The 16,210-nt window shown below is 40.4% G+C and overlaps 1 protein-coding gene across 27 annotated transcripts in view; it reads right to left on the bottom strand.

Annotated features, from left to right (window-relative positions):
* Window positions 1-13,325: 13,325 nt before the first annotated feature.
* Arb2a (ARB2 cotranscriptional regulator A) overlaps window positions 13,326-16,210 on the bottom strand; it is a 464,299-nt gene continuing 461,414 nt past the window's right edge. For all 27 annotated transcript variants that reach the window (NM_001439487.1, NM_001439488.1, NM_001439490.1 and 24 more), the window contains 1 exon segment: window positions 13,326-16,077. In NM_001439487.1, the coding sequence (NP_001426416.1) occupies window positions 15,935-16,077 (143 nt within the window). In that variant the 3' untranslated portion in view covers window positions 13,326-15,934.

The following is a 16,210-nucleotide window of genomic DNA, read 5'->3' as shown; positions in this document are numbered from 1 at the left end:
CCTGAGGGTGGAATGGAACGGAGAGAAGTCTGCCCAATGGTTATGCCCGGTGCTCAGAGGCTCTCCCTCCACTGGGCCCCTAGTCCCTTTGTGCCTTTGGTTCGAAACTTTGGAGGTGGCCCAAGTAGCTTCCGCTGAAGGGCTGGGAATCTTGATTTGTTAAGTGCTTTGGGGTGTTTCAGGGCCTTCCTTACTAACTAAAGCAAAACCAAGGGTGCATGATTGTCCAGTTGGTTCATCCCTCTGGGTCTCGCCGCTCGGACCAAGACCCTGCAAGGGGACGGAGGTGCTTAACAAAGGGCCCTGCGGGGGCTCGGGCGCGGCCACGTGACAGGCCCACTGAGCGCAGCGTCGCTGTCCCGCAACCGGGAGGGGCGGGCACGCAACCGGGAGGGGCGGGCAGCCAGGGTGCCTGGTGTCTTCTTGACATAAAAAGAACTGCCGGGCTCTCCGCCGGCCGAGGGCTGGACCCCGGTGAGAGGTTCTTGTCTGACTCAGCCGAGGAGAAGCTGCACCTCCCATCTCTCGAGCACTTGGAAGACACTGTGTGCGGCGGGGAGGGCCAGGGCTGCAAGGCCGAGCAGGGCCGGCTGGTGGTTGAAGAAAACAACTCTTTCTGAGTGACAGGACCCCTTTTCAAAGGGCAAACGGGGGAGGGAGTGATGGGGCGCGCCCTGATATGAATAGAATTTTCAGTGTTTCACAGTTCTCCCCCTTGTAGATATTTTTCTTTTTTTCATTTTTCTTTCTTTCTATTTCGTGCCTGGCCGAACATGTCTTGATGTGTTTTCAGTAATGTAAGCCATTCACTTTTTTTTTTTTTTAATCTTTTTGGGTTGGAAAAATTTTTTTCTGCAGCCAACATTTTAGCATGTTTTCGTGTACTCAGTGACTGGAGCAGCAGAGGAGTCAGGATCTCACCCGAGGAGCCTGAAAGAGGCTCTTTGGAGAGAAAAGAAAAGGAACATCTTCAAAGTTCTCCCTCATCCTAAGAACAAATCTGGACACATCTTGACTTTTTACAGAGAAGATACAGTATCCTCATTTTCTCAATGGAAAGTCTGTAAATTGGTATTAGATGTCTCTGGGAGAAATCATGTTGCACAAGTAAACCTTTCCTTACAGGAAGATTTCTTCAAAGCTTGCTTTCATCACATTTAGAAACACTATTACTAAGCCCATCGCCAACCTTAGCTTTTTTCCAATTGAAAGACCATGCTTTATAGGGGAAAATAAAAACGTTTACAGTAGATGTGAACTCACATTTGTTTGTTGTTGTTTTTTTGCTCTTTTTGCTCTAGAGCTGATGGGAGAAGTTTTTAAAGGATGTGAATCGAAGGACACACAGACAGTTTATCAGTGAAAAGAAGAAAGTGGCCTTTCTATTGGGGACTAAAGAAAACCCAAATGTAGATGAAGTATACCCCAGACGCTGCTTCAAAGTCCACCTAATTCCCTTGGGCTCAGTCATCATCCACATGTAATAGCTGGGAGTTCTCAGAGAGGAAAGGTGGCCATGGGTGAGAGTCACTCTGACGAAGCTCTCTGCTCTATAATTTCAGACACATTTTAACTAACAACGGAGTGACATCCCAGGGCTCAGATTCAACAACTCCCACTTCAAACAGTGTCTGTCCATTATAGTGCTCTCTTTCCTTCCTTGGTTATTTTGCTTAGCAGGGACCTTGGTCCTCCTTTCTACCTTGCCCAGCAAGTTGTATATGTTGGCCAAATTCTTAGTATTTGTTGTTGTTGTTTTCCTAACATTCTGTGTTCAACTCTGCTTAATTTTCTACTTATTTTTGGACCTCAGCCTTTTTGGATCACAAGTGTCCCCACTAGTAACACAGCAATAAATCTGAGCAAAAATAAGACAGATTTCCTCATCGATGTGTAATAAAGTTAAAGGCATTGTTTTGTCAGACAAGCGCTAAGTAGAAAATAAATCTCAGAGTCTGGGGAAACAAAATGGAGCGCTGCTGGCATGTGTGTAAATTTACTTTTAAAAGCAATAAATCAATGTTAAATTAAACAGCTGGGTACCCTGTCTAGGAGAAGCTTCCATGTTTAAGAAGATCTTGATGGGAGAAATGTGCTCTTTAACATCACACACACACACACACACACACACACACACACATTTTTGTGGCTATCCGGAAGCAAGCCATTTCTGACATTTTCCTTGAACTTCAGGCAGGTGGAGAAGACAGAACAGAGAACTATGAATGGACTCTATACTCCATCCTCAAAATCTTACATATTTCCAGGCATAAGAAATGAGGAGGCTTTGGACAACTGGTGTAGACTCTTCCTGAACTGGTTCTGAAATCATCTCTGCTTACTGGTTTAGTTTGCTGCATAGGTTGTGGTTATTTTTGTTGTTGTTGCTGTATATTTTTCTGTAAATAATTTAATCTGAAGAAATACTATAATGATTTAATATATCTAGCATAATTTGTGTCTGATGCTTTTATTCTTGACGTGGCTGTTTTACACAGCAAGTAACATATTAAAATATAAAGGCAACCATTATTTTGTATGTTATACCTGCTTTTATTGAGATAAAAGTTGGCACTCAAGTAGCATTAAGGTAAACTCTAATATTTTAGTCTTCTTAAAGTAATTTTTTTCGTGTTATAAAGCTCTTCACCTCGGGACATTGTGGGAAATGTGGTGAGATGGGGGGGGGAGGGGAGGACAACAGAAAACCCAAGATCTATTGCCACATCCTAGATAAAGTATAAAGCAATGTGTGTTTATATAGATAAATATCAAATAACAGAAAATAGGAAGAGTTTAAGGCTAGATGTTTTATTTACTTATTTATCTTTTGCAGATTTCAAGCGAAATCAAATCACCAAAAGGTTTATCAGTTCTTTACAGGAGAGATACTGCTGAGGTAAACTTCTTTAGCCCATTGAATGGAAAGCTACTGATTTAAAATAAAAAAAAATGGGTTCCTGCTTATAGCTAGCACAGGAGAGTCTTTTTTGCTTTCTTCATATAGATGCCTGTAAGCTTTCTATTAAAGTTGTACTGTTAACCCACTTTTCAAAAAATATTCAGATTCAGTAACATCATTCCTAACTTAAAACCTGAAAAATGTAGCTTCATGCCCTAGGGCTGCAAACCAACAGAGGTGGCTGTGTAACACCCTAGCCACCTTGGGTTTCCCTTCAGCTGAAGGGAAATAGCAAAGACCAGCTTGCCTGAAGAAAAATAAAAGTTATACTATTTATATTTAGATAGCGCCATTCAGTTTGCAGGATCATTTGTAGCTTGTTAAGTAAATCCGAGTCATGTGCCACTCAGAGATATCTTAAATTGCTTGTCAGGAGACATCTGGGCAGACTTAGAAACTCAAAATGACTTCTGCCGCTCTGCAAGGTTTTTTCAGGGATGCTCTCTCCTTTGTGCTGAAGCCCTGGAAGTCATTTCGGCTCAAGGTGGGGCTTTTAGCCACATTTTTTTTTTTCTGGACAGGAGGGTGCCGAAACAGTTGACACTGGTCTGATTTGGGGGATGCAAGAAAGAGGTATGATGGAGAGGCTGCCAATTCTAATTAAAGACAATAAGCAATCCGACGAGGAGTTATCTTTTAGCTTTAGCTTGAGACAGAAACCGGTCACCTCACCTCAGAAGTTAGTCCGAGTTGGCCAGTGAGGTAAAGAGCAGAAACCCATAGATGCTGCTGCTCTCAGGTGAGACCGGACTTACGGCTAAATCACAGCAGGTACATCTTCAAGTTGCCATTTCTCTCCCCATCCTCTGGTCTCCTGGTGTTTTGTGTTCCCGACACAGGCTCCCTTAGATTCTAACTTTGCTTGCTAGATGGCGCTCGGTGTCTCAAGACCTTCCAATTCAGAATTAAAGTGGCTTTTTAGCACCATTCTGAATTAGTTTAGGGCGTTTGATTAACACAGTGCTGGCCATGTATTGCTGCTTTAAATTATTTTATCATTGTTTTTGTCATCCTTGTTCTCTTTTGTATTAAGGCAGCATGCAGGTGGGAGCTGTACATCTTAATCTTATAATAATAAAATGTAGGGAAATTCTGCCTCTGAATTTATGGCATACTTGTGGATCAATTACTTGTTTTGATACATTTCAAAAAGCACCTAAAGTTTTCGTCAAGTAACCTTTTAGAAGGTTTCAGGAAGAAGGTAAATCAGTAAGTCCAGATACTTAAAATCCTTGATGTTCATGAGCAGAGTCCAGGAACTTATGCACTCCCACAATTGACCTTCAGAATTACCCCATTTTCTATCATGGAGTGTCATCAGTTAATGTACAATGTAGTCTGTTTTATTTAAACCCTAAATGTTAAAAAAACAAGACCTACAGATACATGCTAAAATATTTTTTTAATAAAAACCTCCACAAAGCTGTCATAAATGAGGAATGATTTGTGAGTTCTAGAATGTAACCAGCAGCCACTGTTCAGATATTCACAACACTTTGGCGGGGTACTTATGTTGAAATATAAAGAGAGACAAACAGATAGTTCCAAGTTTCTGATAGAAAAATGAAGATCAGCCAAAAGGACCTGAATATTGCTCTGTTAGCTGAAGACGTCATTTCACAGCACCCACTGGCCCTGTGCAGCTACAGTTTCAAAAGAGAGCTGCAGATGAAATGCTCACAAGAGGAAGCAGTGCACGTCTGTGTAAACATGAGACCCTTTAACAATGGAGGCTGAACTTGGTTTTCGGCATTGGGAACTGATTGGTACACAAATGTTCTACCTTTGGGGATGCTAATAACATCTAGGGCTAAGTGCCTTGGAAAGCTTTTATAAATCTTGGTTGATTTGGGGAAGATTGGGCAAAGTCTCTCTTTAGGCTGAAATTAGCAGGTGCTGAAACCTAAAGAGGAAAATTTACAACTTGATCATCCCCAGCCACACACCACAAAACCTGCTACTGTTGCAAACATATGTTCCAGATTAAGTTAAGCAAATGGCTCTCATTTTTCAAGGTTGAGTTGATCCTGAAAATTTAAATTTAAGTATGTTGGACTTCCAAGGACCACTAGGTACTCAAGTGTTTACAATTTTTTCCTAACCATTTACTGAAAGACTTCATATATTTTGTTGCCTTCCTGAAATACTAGTTTAGACTCTCGTAAGTTGAATGTAGTCAGGTGCTATTTTCCAGAAACATATGTAGTTGTAAAGGCTGGATAAATTGCAAACTGACTCTCTTTGTCCCTCTAATATTGAATTGCTCAATATCAAAAGCATAACCCTAATGGCTCATCTAAGTTCCTAATATCCCCAGTCATTTAAAAACTGATGCAACTTCAGAGTTTAAAGTTCTTCGAAAGTTTCACTCATGAAAAGATTTCCTTTTCACAGCACAGGACAAAGCCTTTAACTGTATCAGAAAAGGCTGAAATCATGGAGCTTTTTCCAAGAGAAGTAATCTCCATACAGTCACCCAGCTATCTCCCAAACTGAATTGTTTGAAGTTCAGTTTGAGCAGTAAGGGGCCCAGTAAAAAGTTCAGAATTAACCTCAGACTCTGAGGTAGGTCTGTGGGCAAGTTACAGAGGTAGAATTCAGGTGTGCAGCAGCCCAGACAACTTCTTTCATGATTCTGGAACCTACTGCATTCCTTCTACCTCCACATGATCTTCCCAGCACATTTTAATTAATATTAATACCTATTGACATTTGGTAGTTATGACGACGTGTACTTCTCTTCCCCAAAGAATCTTCAAGAATAGAACTTATTTATTCTGGCCTCCCCCAATTCAGCCAAGAACCATTATTCTTCTGTAATGTGTAAAATATATTTCTCTAAGTACTGTGTATTTGACATCGACAAGTAGTCAAGGTAGAATAAAATTTAAAAGATTTGAGGGACAAGAAATGGTTAGGTCATCAGAAACCATGGGAGAATACTGGGATTAAATAGTTAAAAGAGAAAGTGGGGAGAACCCCCAGACATCTATGCTTTTAGAGTTGTTAGGAAGGTTTAGAAAAGTTTAAAGTTTCACCAAACACATACAGATAGCATTGATACAGATGTTTCTTTCATGGGGACTTAATTTATTTTCTCAATGTTTTTAAATACAGAAACTGAGCCATTTTCTTGAAATATATATGTATGTCTGGAAGTTTCTCACTTATTTAAATAACCCAGAAATTTGAATCAGGAACACAGTTTTTTTTTAATGCTAAAAAATTTAATAAAAGGAAAGCTTGCATGAATCAAAAAGATCCCCCAGCATTCAAACTGAGATCAAACCCACTCAGTGAATTTACCCTGTCACCTCAAGTCTCTCCAATTCTTATTTCCAACTTTGTGCATTTTCTTGTACCAGAGACCCCTTTGCTCCAGAACCCCAGAATGCTAGAATAAAACATTTTCAATGTAGAAATTCAATTCATAGAAAAACTACACTGACCAATAATTTATAAGCATCTATAAATATTTATCTGAGCTGTGAATCAGATGCAGGGAGTGCTCTAGTTCAGAATAAAGGAGTCCCCAAGTCGCTAAGATTCAACAGGTCCCCTAGTAGCCCTGCACACTCAAGCTGTAAGTACTTAAGCTCCAAGAGTTTCCATCAGTTTTCATAGAGGGTCCAGTTGCTAATTTAAATAACTTCCCCCATGAGTGAGTTTCTCTAATAGCATGAATTTACACACAATTACTCTTGAGACTGAACTAATGGTCAAACTAAGGAGAAAATTCTCTTTGAGGGAAGCAAACCAAGGAGTGACTTTGCAGATTGGGAAGAGAATAAAGTTCACGTGAGCAGTGTTGACTGAGAGAGGAGCCTGCTTACAGCAACTCTGAGAAGAGATCGGAAGGCACACTAGTGAAATATTTAAGCAATTATTTGTGTGTTAATGAAAAGAAGAAAATGGTGTTTTGCAGCTAACTTGCTGCTCAGCTGAGAAACTCACTGGCATTTCTATCGTAATGCTGTGTAGGGTAAAGAAAAGTTCTCTCCTGAAATGTATCATATATTTCATGTAATACAGAACAGTGTTGAAATCCGTTTGCCAAGGGTACTGCATGGGTTTTACCCGGTTCACTTTCTTAATCACTTTTACTTGGAAAGTTTGCATTAAGTTGGTTTGGGACGGTGTTTATTCACTCTTTAATAGATTTTGACAGTTTCACCTGCTTTGTACACCCCAATGTTGATTCAGAGAGCGGATTGATGCGAACTGTGTTCTCATGAGAGGAGAGAGATTTCTTTCGAAGCCAAATAAAATAAGGCAAGAGTATCAACACAGCAAAGGTGTTGGATGTGAAACTTAGGAGTGGCGGCTGGGGTTGCCAGGGAGACTATGCAAAGAACCAGATGCCACACGGAAGTCGTCTTCCATTACTGCACTTTGCTCAATGCAATAATTGAAACAAAACAAAATCAATAAAACGCCAAACAAGGAGATTTATCGAAAACCCCTTGAAAGGACTGAGATTTGAAGATGAGAAAATGTGGCGGGTGCGAGCCAGAGGTGTCCCTTTTTGATGCAGTCAAGTAAGTTGCTGTCAGGCTGTTTAGCCGGCCGTTCGGGCCGTTCGGCCAAAAGCTGCTGCAGATCGGCTTCGCTTGCTCGGAAGAGGTGATTAAGCAGCGCCTAGGCGCTCTAGAGTTAGTCTGACAGCTTCAGACACCAACTGGGTGGTGGGATCAGGGGCTGGTGGATCTGGGTGTGCATCTTTTCTTTTCTTTTCTTTTCTTTTCTTTTCTTTTCTTTTCTTTTCTTTTCTTTTCTTTTCTTTCTTTTTTCTCTTCTCTTCCTCTCTCTCTCTCTCTCTCTCTCTCTCTCTCTCTCTCTCTCTCTCTCTCTCTCTCTCTCTCTCTCTCTCTCTCTCTCTCTCTCTCTCTCTCTCTCTCTCTCTCTCTCTCTCTCTCTCTCTCTCTCTCTCTCTCTGGAATCGCGACTGAAATTATAGGCCTGAGAATAAAGTCCCAGCAGAGACTCTTTAAAGCAGAGTTGATACAGATCGTGCCAGCTAACGGGTGGTAGTGATGAAAAGTTGGTCCAAGAAATTTGGGTTGGGGGAGCAAAGACTCTTACCAAGGCAGTGACTGTGGGGTGGAGCTATATTCCGCGAAGACTAAATGCAAATTCCGGAGACGAATGGAGAGTCAGTTCTGGACGCTCTGATTAACACCAAGCAGGGAGCAAACAAGACTCTCCACCCACAAACTATAGTCTTTAGGCTCACTGTTGTTTTGGGCTCAGATCCCGAGGTTTCAAAAGAGAATATCCTATGGGGTGGAAATCGTTGGAGTGAGGAATCCCGCTAGGCCTGAACTTTGGGGTTCTGGCCAAGGGGAAGGAAGGGGAGCTGGGCGCTGTCCATGGTGCTGGGAAGAGCACGGTGCGTTCACGTAGCTTCTTTTCGAGTCTCCAAACTGAGCCGAGGTGTAAAAGTGAAAAGGGACACCAACTCACAGGACTAGAAAATTTCCATTCTAGCAAATTTGGAAAATACAAATGTGGCAGCGCAATAAAAATATTCTAGGCGGGTCCTACGTTTATTTCTGGGTCATTACAGGGTAGACAGTAATGTTAACTGGTCATTCGTTGTTGTGGGGTATTTTCCTCCTTAAAGTATATCACATTTCAAACTCCATAATTGGCAATTGCTGATGTGCAAAATAAAGAGAAAGGAAAAGAGAAAAAGTATTACTGGAGACTCTAAAAAGACCCAAGGATAGGATAATTTGCTATTTCCAGAGTGCTAGGGAATAAGAGCAGAGGGTGACTTAACCCTGCTAGATCACATTTTACTGAGGAAGATATATTTTCCACCTACCTAACTACTTTGAATTCTACTCTTGTGAAATACTATACTTGTCAACAAGAATAAAAGAAATGATGTCCCCATCGGATAAGAATTCATTCTGTGTTGTAAAGCAATGCTTTTAATTGCATTATTAAAAAGCAAACAATCTTTTTTTTTAAAGGCTGGTGATTAGAAAGAAAGCAAATTCAGACAGAAATAATTTCAATAATAACATAAAACTGCAAATAGAAATATAAGCTTTGTAAACAGAAATATAAAGTATCCAGAAAAGCACCATGTTCTTGAAAAGCATTGCACATACATGATATAACAAACACACCATGCACTGTGTTTAGCCAAGCCAGAATTGTGAGAAACAGGAAAAAATGGACCTTAATTGTTTTAATCATGAAAATCTTATGTAGCTCCAGCTCCTTGAATCTATGTACAGTGAAGAAGGGCAAGGACATGAATCCAGACAGCTGACACAATGATCAGCAGACTGACAGCATCTCATTTGATATTTGATATCAAGCAGTAGATCAATATTTGTGAGATCAATGCAATTTTAATGGTTTTCTCTCAAAACTGCATGAAAGCCAAAGTGTGTCACTTTGTGCTACTGTTATCTTTAGAGCTGGTTATTCCAGGGGATGATATTAAGTAATTTACTGAAGCAAAGCAAAAGGACTGAGGGTGGGAGAACACACCAACAAAACACAACACACCATGAATATTGCCTCAGCTGACACATTCTGAGGGTCCAACGTGTCCAGAATGTATACATGCTTACGTAAAAAAATCCCATTTATTTAAGTATAACTTTAAAAAGATGAAAAGCTTTTGAAAAATAATTAGGAGGTATGAGAGGATGAGCTGCACCAGAGATCAAACTTTCACATTGTTAGGATTAGGTGGTATTTGAAACACAAATGTTCATGATAGAAGGGGAAGTCTTGTCTCCTGTAGCACTGAGTGGGAAAGAACACACTCTTCTCCATTGGCAGAGCAAAGCTGAGGGCACCATCTGATACTTAAGCAATGCTCTCACAAAGGTAAAATAGAGGAAAAAACAGGTAGGTATAAATATTGTCTATTGTTTTTCTTGGAAGAGTTTTTCCCCTTAAAATTGAAATGCTGTTGACTTGACTCAGAAGAACACAGTTCTCTAATCTTTAGTTCTATTTGGATAAAATTCTCAACTTGGACTTATTGGTTTTTACAGATTTGCTTTTGAGGAGTTTCTACCTAGAGAAATCCAAGGCCTTCAGTCTGGACGGAAACTCACGGGGAGGACGACATCAGAGGTTATGCAGCTAGGGGAGCAACATCTCAGTAGGACCCACACAAAGGTGACAAGAGCACTTGGGAGTGCTCTTGACAAGCAGAGGTTTGATTTCTCAGTTGATGAAGACCAAAAAATAGCTTTCATTCATAATTCACCTTTAATTTAAAACTTGGGGGGATTTGCTTTTCACTGAAATAATAGCAACATTTTAGAAAATTTCTGACACCCAACTTTAAAGACCTTTCAGTCTTCAGAGAATAAAATACTTTGAAACTATGCCATTCTTTCCCACCCCCAAGTGCTTCCCTTTTCTTGATTCTAACAAGTTGTGTGAACTAACTTTAAATGAAGTTCACATATCAATGCTTTTACAAAGGTGCATTTTCTACCTTGTACTGTTTAAGAAACTAGGTAGAGACTGAATTTTCCAGGATTTTAATAACTCCATAAAAAGCCCCCCCAACAGTCTGCATGTGCTCTTTTGTTTTCAAAATTGGCAAAGTGCCTATAAACTAAAGACATTAGCAGTTAAAATCAATTTTCTTTAATGAAAGAAAGCCAACCTTACACTCAAGTATGTACTATGTAGCAGCAGAGATTTACAGATGCAAATATTTATTGCAAAGCCTTGAATATTTTGAACATGAAAAATCCATTTCATAAAAAATTTACAAACTTTCATGGAGACCAGCACATATAGAGCAACTACTATGTTACAGGCACTGAATGGACATATATATTTTGCATATGTTGTCTAGAAATTCCATTGAAATCAATAGCAGTGGACGTAAGTACTTGGTAAAAAGCTGTGCATGTGGGACAAAACTATGTATATATGCACACAATTTCTCCTATTTGGTCTTTTAATATTCAATGGTGATTAATGTGGATTTCATTTTGGCAAATAATAATTTGACCAGTATTTCCCCTCATCCTATGAAGAATTTTTAGGTTTAGTGAAGGAAAATGCTGCTCTTCTTAAGCCACTTTGAAGCAATGTTAGTGAGCTTACAATCAGATCTACATGCTAATCTCTAGTTTTGCCTTCAAACGGAATTCAGTTACAAAGAACTTGGAAAGATTTTGAATCTATTCAGGAGAGGAAAACTCTTTAATTTTCTGAGGAGTAAAAACTACCCAAGAAACTTCATATAGCTTCTTAGATTTTGCTTCGCATACGTGATAAAACATTGATTGTTGCAGTCTGGTGACCCATGAAATTTGGGGGTTAGTTTTCTCTTCAGACCAGAGCATATGATTATGCAAATAAAGAGCTGTCACTGATCTAGTGAAATACTCACAAACACATGCACTCTGAAATTGGACAGAAAAGTGAAAATGGTTTGTAGTGTGACGGTGCCATAGCTTGCTTTCCTGCCAACTTTCTATCTGAGTTCATTATTCAAACTGTAAAGTTTAAAGAGACATATCATTCTTGGGGTGTTGGGTGTTTTCATTTCAGATTCTTGGTTTTACTCACAGAGCAAGTTAGTTTGACATCATTTTACCTATGACAACTTCTCATATCGCCCAATGTAACAGCTACAGAAGGGTAAGCTAAATGGTCTGGAGAGACAGATGCTGCACCTCCATACATTTCTTGATAGAAACATGTTTCATAGCTGTTTAAGCAAAGTTCAACACAGTATAGTAAAAGGTTTTCCACAATCCTCATGGCAAAGGGTCAGGAAAAGTTGCCTGAAAGACTTCATGGATTAAGTCAAATCTCTTTCTAAGTTTTACATTCATAGGGAAAATACTGGCAACTCTGTGATGACCAATTGATCAATCCTAAATAGCAAATCTTTAGCTTTTTGCTCTATTTTTCATTATTATTCCTTTAACACCTTTGTGCTGGGAATGAACACCATTTCTGCATTATATCAGCTACTGCGATATCCCAGTCCAAAAGTTAACATCACAGGCTGTTGCCTAGTTTTAGATATTATGGAGGGTCCCACTGAGGAGATCCAAGAAGTCTCATGTCAAACCACTGACTGCTAAAGGCTTCACTTCATGAGAGAGCAGTCATGTGAAACTTTAAAAACATTGATCCAAATGAATCAATTAAATTAACATCCATCCCTTCTAAGTGTGAGGTTTAAAACTACCATTGTTCCTTAAAATATGCAGATTTCAAGATAAATGCTGGAATGCTTTGATAACTACTTCTATTCCAGGACGCTCTTAACGCACTTTATGGTAGCCCCGCCCCCAGCACTCCAGTTGGTGTCCACTCTGAGTACAGTGATGGCAGCTGCAGTGGTTTAAATCTAAAACCACCTACAAAGCTAATGCTGTAGGCGGTGTAGCTTTAAGCTCTGTGAAGTTTTGATTAAAAACCCCTTTCCCAGACCCAAACTTATCTTTTATTTCTTTTTGGAGATTAATAGAATATTAGATAAAGGAAGGTGAACAATTCAAGAGACTCCTCTTCAGCCATTCTATACAGGGAAGGAAGGAGAAAAAGCATTACGTTTTTTGAAAGGGATATGTCTTATATGTCTTAGAGTCTTTTATTTTATAATATCATGCTAGAGACTATATAAGTACTCTCCACGATTATCCCCTTTTTGCCACCCATGTTTCAAATGTATAAATGCTTCATGTTTTTTAAGCCTCTCCCCACAAGACATGAGAAAAGTTTGCAAAAAAAAAAAATTTACTGTGAAAATTTACACTCTGAAAGTTACTTAATAGCAATCTTTCTTAAATGAATTCAGAGTACAGCTTAGCCAATCTAAACAATGATTACAACATGTAAGATTCACACATTTGTATTGGAACTCCAGGCCATACAGAAAACCATGAAGACAAATCTAGTTTATTAGCAGTGCTAATTTAGTTAGCACACTCTGTCACCCAAACCTCTCAAGGAAGCAATAGCTGGAGCATAAATGTAAACAAGTTAGTTCTGGGCTGAACACACTTTATCCAGATCTTCCCATCAGCAGTTGGGGAGCAACTTACCAGGCTCCCTTTGGAAATTATATTAACTGTACAGTAATGCTTATTTTATAAAGCATTTGAAATCAAGCCTTTTCATTTCCTTGCTAAGAAGATATTTATATACTGAAAGTATGTGGTAAAAATGTTATCTTTAAGATATATGTGAGCCAGAGTGACTCCACTGGTTAGGGTGGCCTTACAGCAGTGGAAGCAGTAATACTAAGCAGCTGAGGCTTATAATCCTGATGGACCCGGCCCAACCGTTCCTGCCAGCTTTAACAGCCTCTGTGCAGTTGGTGCAAAAAGAACCGAGGAGGAAGAATACACAGTTGCTTTGTTGGAAATTTTTATTTTAAAATGGTAAGCAAGATTACAGGAGGCTCCGCACTTTATTATTTTTGATGTATAAACAAACAAAAATGCGTTTCAGAAAGCACAAGGCAGTAATGTGAGAAAAGGACAATTATTACAAGTCGACGTCTAGCAAACATCCAAAGGACTGTGTGTTATGTACCCTAAAAAGCTCCAAAGCAACTGCCTCGCTGAATCAGACTCTTTTGAATTTCCAATTTATGTCTTTCTCCATCTATTTACTTTAAGAACGAAGTATAAGAAGTTAAAGAAAAAAAAAAAAAAACTCACACCCTACCTTTCTACCACTAGGTGCCTAAAATCTCTTTAAGAAAATAAAAATAGGAAGAGACCAGAACAGCTCTGGCCTCCATGCAGGCAGGGTACTGCCAACTGATTGTTGTTATCCAAAGAAAGCCGAGTGAATAACATCAGTACAGATATACCAACAGCAACCCACTCAACAGGTCAAGAAATCCTACATTGTAAGGAATCACTTGTCACTCATCAGCTGGTGATCTGGGATGCTGTGCCTGGCTCCTTCTGGGTTGCTATAGCAGGGACACACAAGTAGTAACAGACATTTACAAAATGTAATCTTGTAAATAGCTCTTTACTAGACAGATGCCAAGCGAACAATTCAGTGATTATAAAGTTCTCATCCCAAGGAAACAGAGACTTTTTCTAAACAAGATTTCAGAGCTGCACAGAGGAACCTGGAAGGGAGAAACAGGAGATGTCTATTTGGTCCATGAGCCGAGCATAGTTACTTGGCTTTAGTTTATCTGCAGAAGTTTAGCAAATTTAAACTGCATAGGTTTCCCCCCTTTAATGTTGCAAAATCAGTTTCTTAAGAAAATTTTCACATGCTGAGAACAGCAGACAGTTTATAACATTTGGTAAGATATACTCAACACACACCAATTTTTTAAGCCCAGTCACTGGGAAGACATCATTATTTTCAGAGTTCATCAATCCTTCTAAAATCAGAAATGCAAAGGGTCACTATGCCAGTACAATGTGCTTGACATTTTTGGAAGAAGCTGTATAAAATGCTGTTTTGATTTTTCCTAAGGTGTTTCTGCCTAAGGAATATCAGAAGATGCCCAGCCATGGTCACTGAGGACTTTACTGTCACTACAGAACTACTGAATGTATGTATTCGTAAACAGAATGAGATGTTACCAGTTTGAAACCTGCTAAAATCAGTTCATATGACAATATTCCCCCTGAGCTCAGATTTCCTTCCCTGGTGTTAGTAACTCAGACTCATTTTGATTATACTGTCTCATGGTCTCAAACAAGGCAGACACATTACTTGTTGAATTCATTTTAAAAAGGATGGATGTATTAAATCACAATCTCATCCACCTGATATAATCTTCACTAATTAAAAAATTCAATACTTCATATTTTTATTTGAAAGCCAGTAAAATGTCAACACATTTTATCCTTTGTACTTCACAGTGTTGGCCAGTTGTTAACAGTGTTGGGTTAAAGGACCTAACTGTTGGAATTACAGGGCAGAACCCTATCACAGGAAGAGAACACTAAACATTTTGGACAAGAGAAACTCATTCACACTAGGCTTCTCTTTTCCTACTGTAGAGGGAAATAACCATTTTAACCCTCCTTGGCCTTTTGGAAGGAAGAGGTATGCAGTGTCATTTTCTGAAAGGACACACTATAAGAAAGGTTAGAGTACAGTTAGTAAGGATCACAACCTACCACCCCGGCTCTGCCCCGGAGCACATAACCTTAAGTGTATCATCTAAATTACAAGGTCATTCATCACGTTATATATTTTAATAGTAAGGTCAGCTCTTATAAGTAACTTGGAAATTCACTGAAAATGGGGGCTTATACTTACATCTAAAAGATCTATTTATGTTTCTCATTTGGACATTCTCTCCTGAAATCAGAGATATAAAGACTGGAATTCAACTGTGCAGAAAAGAGGATTCGGATTTGGTACTTTATGCAAAGTTTTTCTTTGGGTCTTGAAGTGAAAATAAGTCGTTACAACGAGAGAACAATTGTACTCTCCAAACTACACAGTCCATCATGTTTTGAATTTAAAGTTGGCATTTCTAGTGCCTGGGTTTGTGGCTTTGTATAAAAGACAGGGGCTCATAAGATGACCCGAGGGAAAAACCCGGTTAAAAATCGAAGTTTGAGGTTTAGAATAAAAAAGCTTGCTCGGTTTAAAGGGGAATAAAAATGGGCACGATTGAGGCTGGGCAACAGCGGCCGCGCTGCAGCGGGCGATAGGACCGCGCAGACGCCGCTCGGCCAGCCGCGCCCCGCGGATCAGCCTGGCAATAGGAGCGCCAGGCCCTGGCGCACCCGGCGCTGTCTGCCTCGGTCGTCTGCCTGGGTCGGCCCCGGGCCCTGCAGCGCGAGGCCCGCTCTGGCACTGGCAGCGCGGCCACCGAAGCCATATTGCTTTGACAGTTGCACTCATCTAGAAATAATGCAAAACGCTATTTAGACGGACACATCACGACCCTGCGCTGGAGGAAGAAAGCAATCTAATGGGGGCCGGGAGGCTGCGGGCAGCGTGCGGGCGCGGCGGGCGGCTGCGCGCTCACAGCTCCTCGTGCTTGATCCGGTGCGAGCGCCGCGTCAGGGTCGGCTTCTGCGAGCTGCTCTTGGCTTCTGAGGCTTCCGCGAAGAACTTGAAGATGGACGGGAAGCTCTTCCACGAAGTGAGCTCGTGACGGTCGGTGCCTGCGGAAACACACACGGGGTTACGAGGGGTCGCACGGGTGTGTGGCCAGAGGCGAGGAGCCCGTCCTCCAGGGCGAGTGCACTAGCGAGCTCGCCTCCGGCTCACAGGCACAGGTTCCGCCTGTCGGGGGAC

The sequence above is a fragment of the Rattus norvegicus genome, chromosome 2 (genome assembly GCF_021556685.1).
Source record: "Rattus norvegicus strain SHRSP/BbbUtx chromosome 2, alternate assembly SHRSP_T2T, whole genome shotgun sequence".
NCBI classification, from domain to species: domain Eukaryota; kingdom Metazoa; phylum Chordata; class Mammalia; order Rodentia; family Muridae; genus Rattus; species Rattus norvegicus.
The sequence above is the reverse complement of the archived record's forward strand: the minus strand, read 5'-3'. Positions and strand labels throughout refer to the sequence as shown.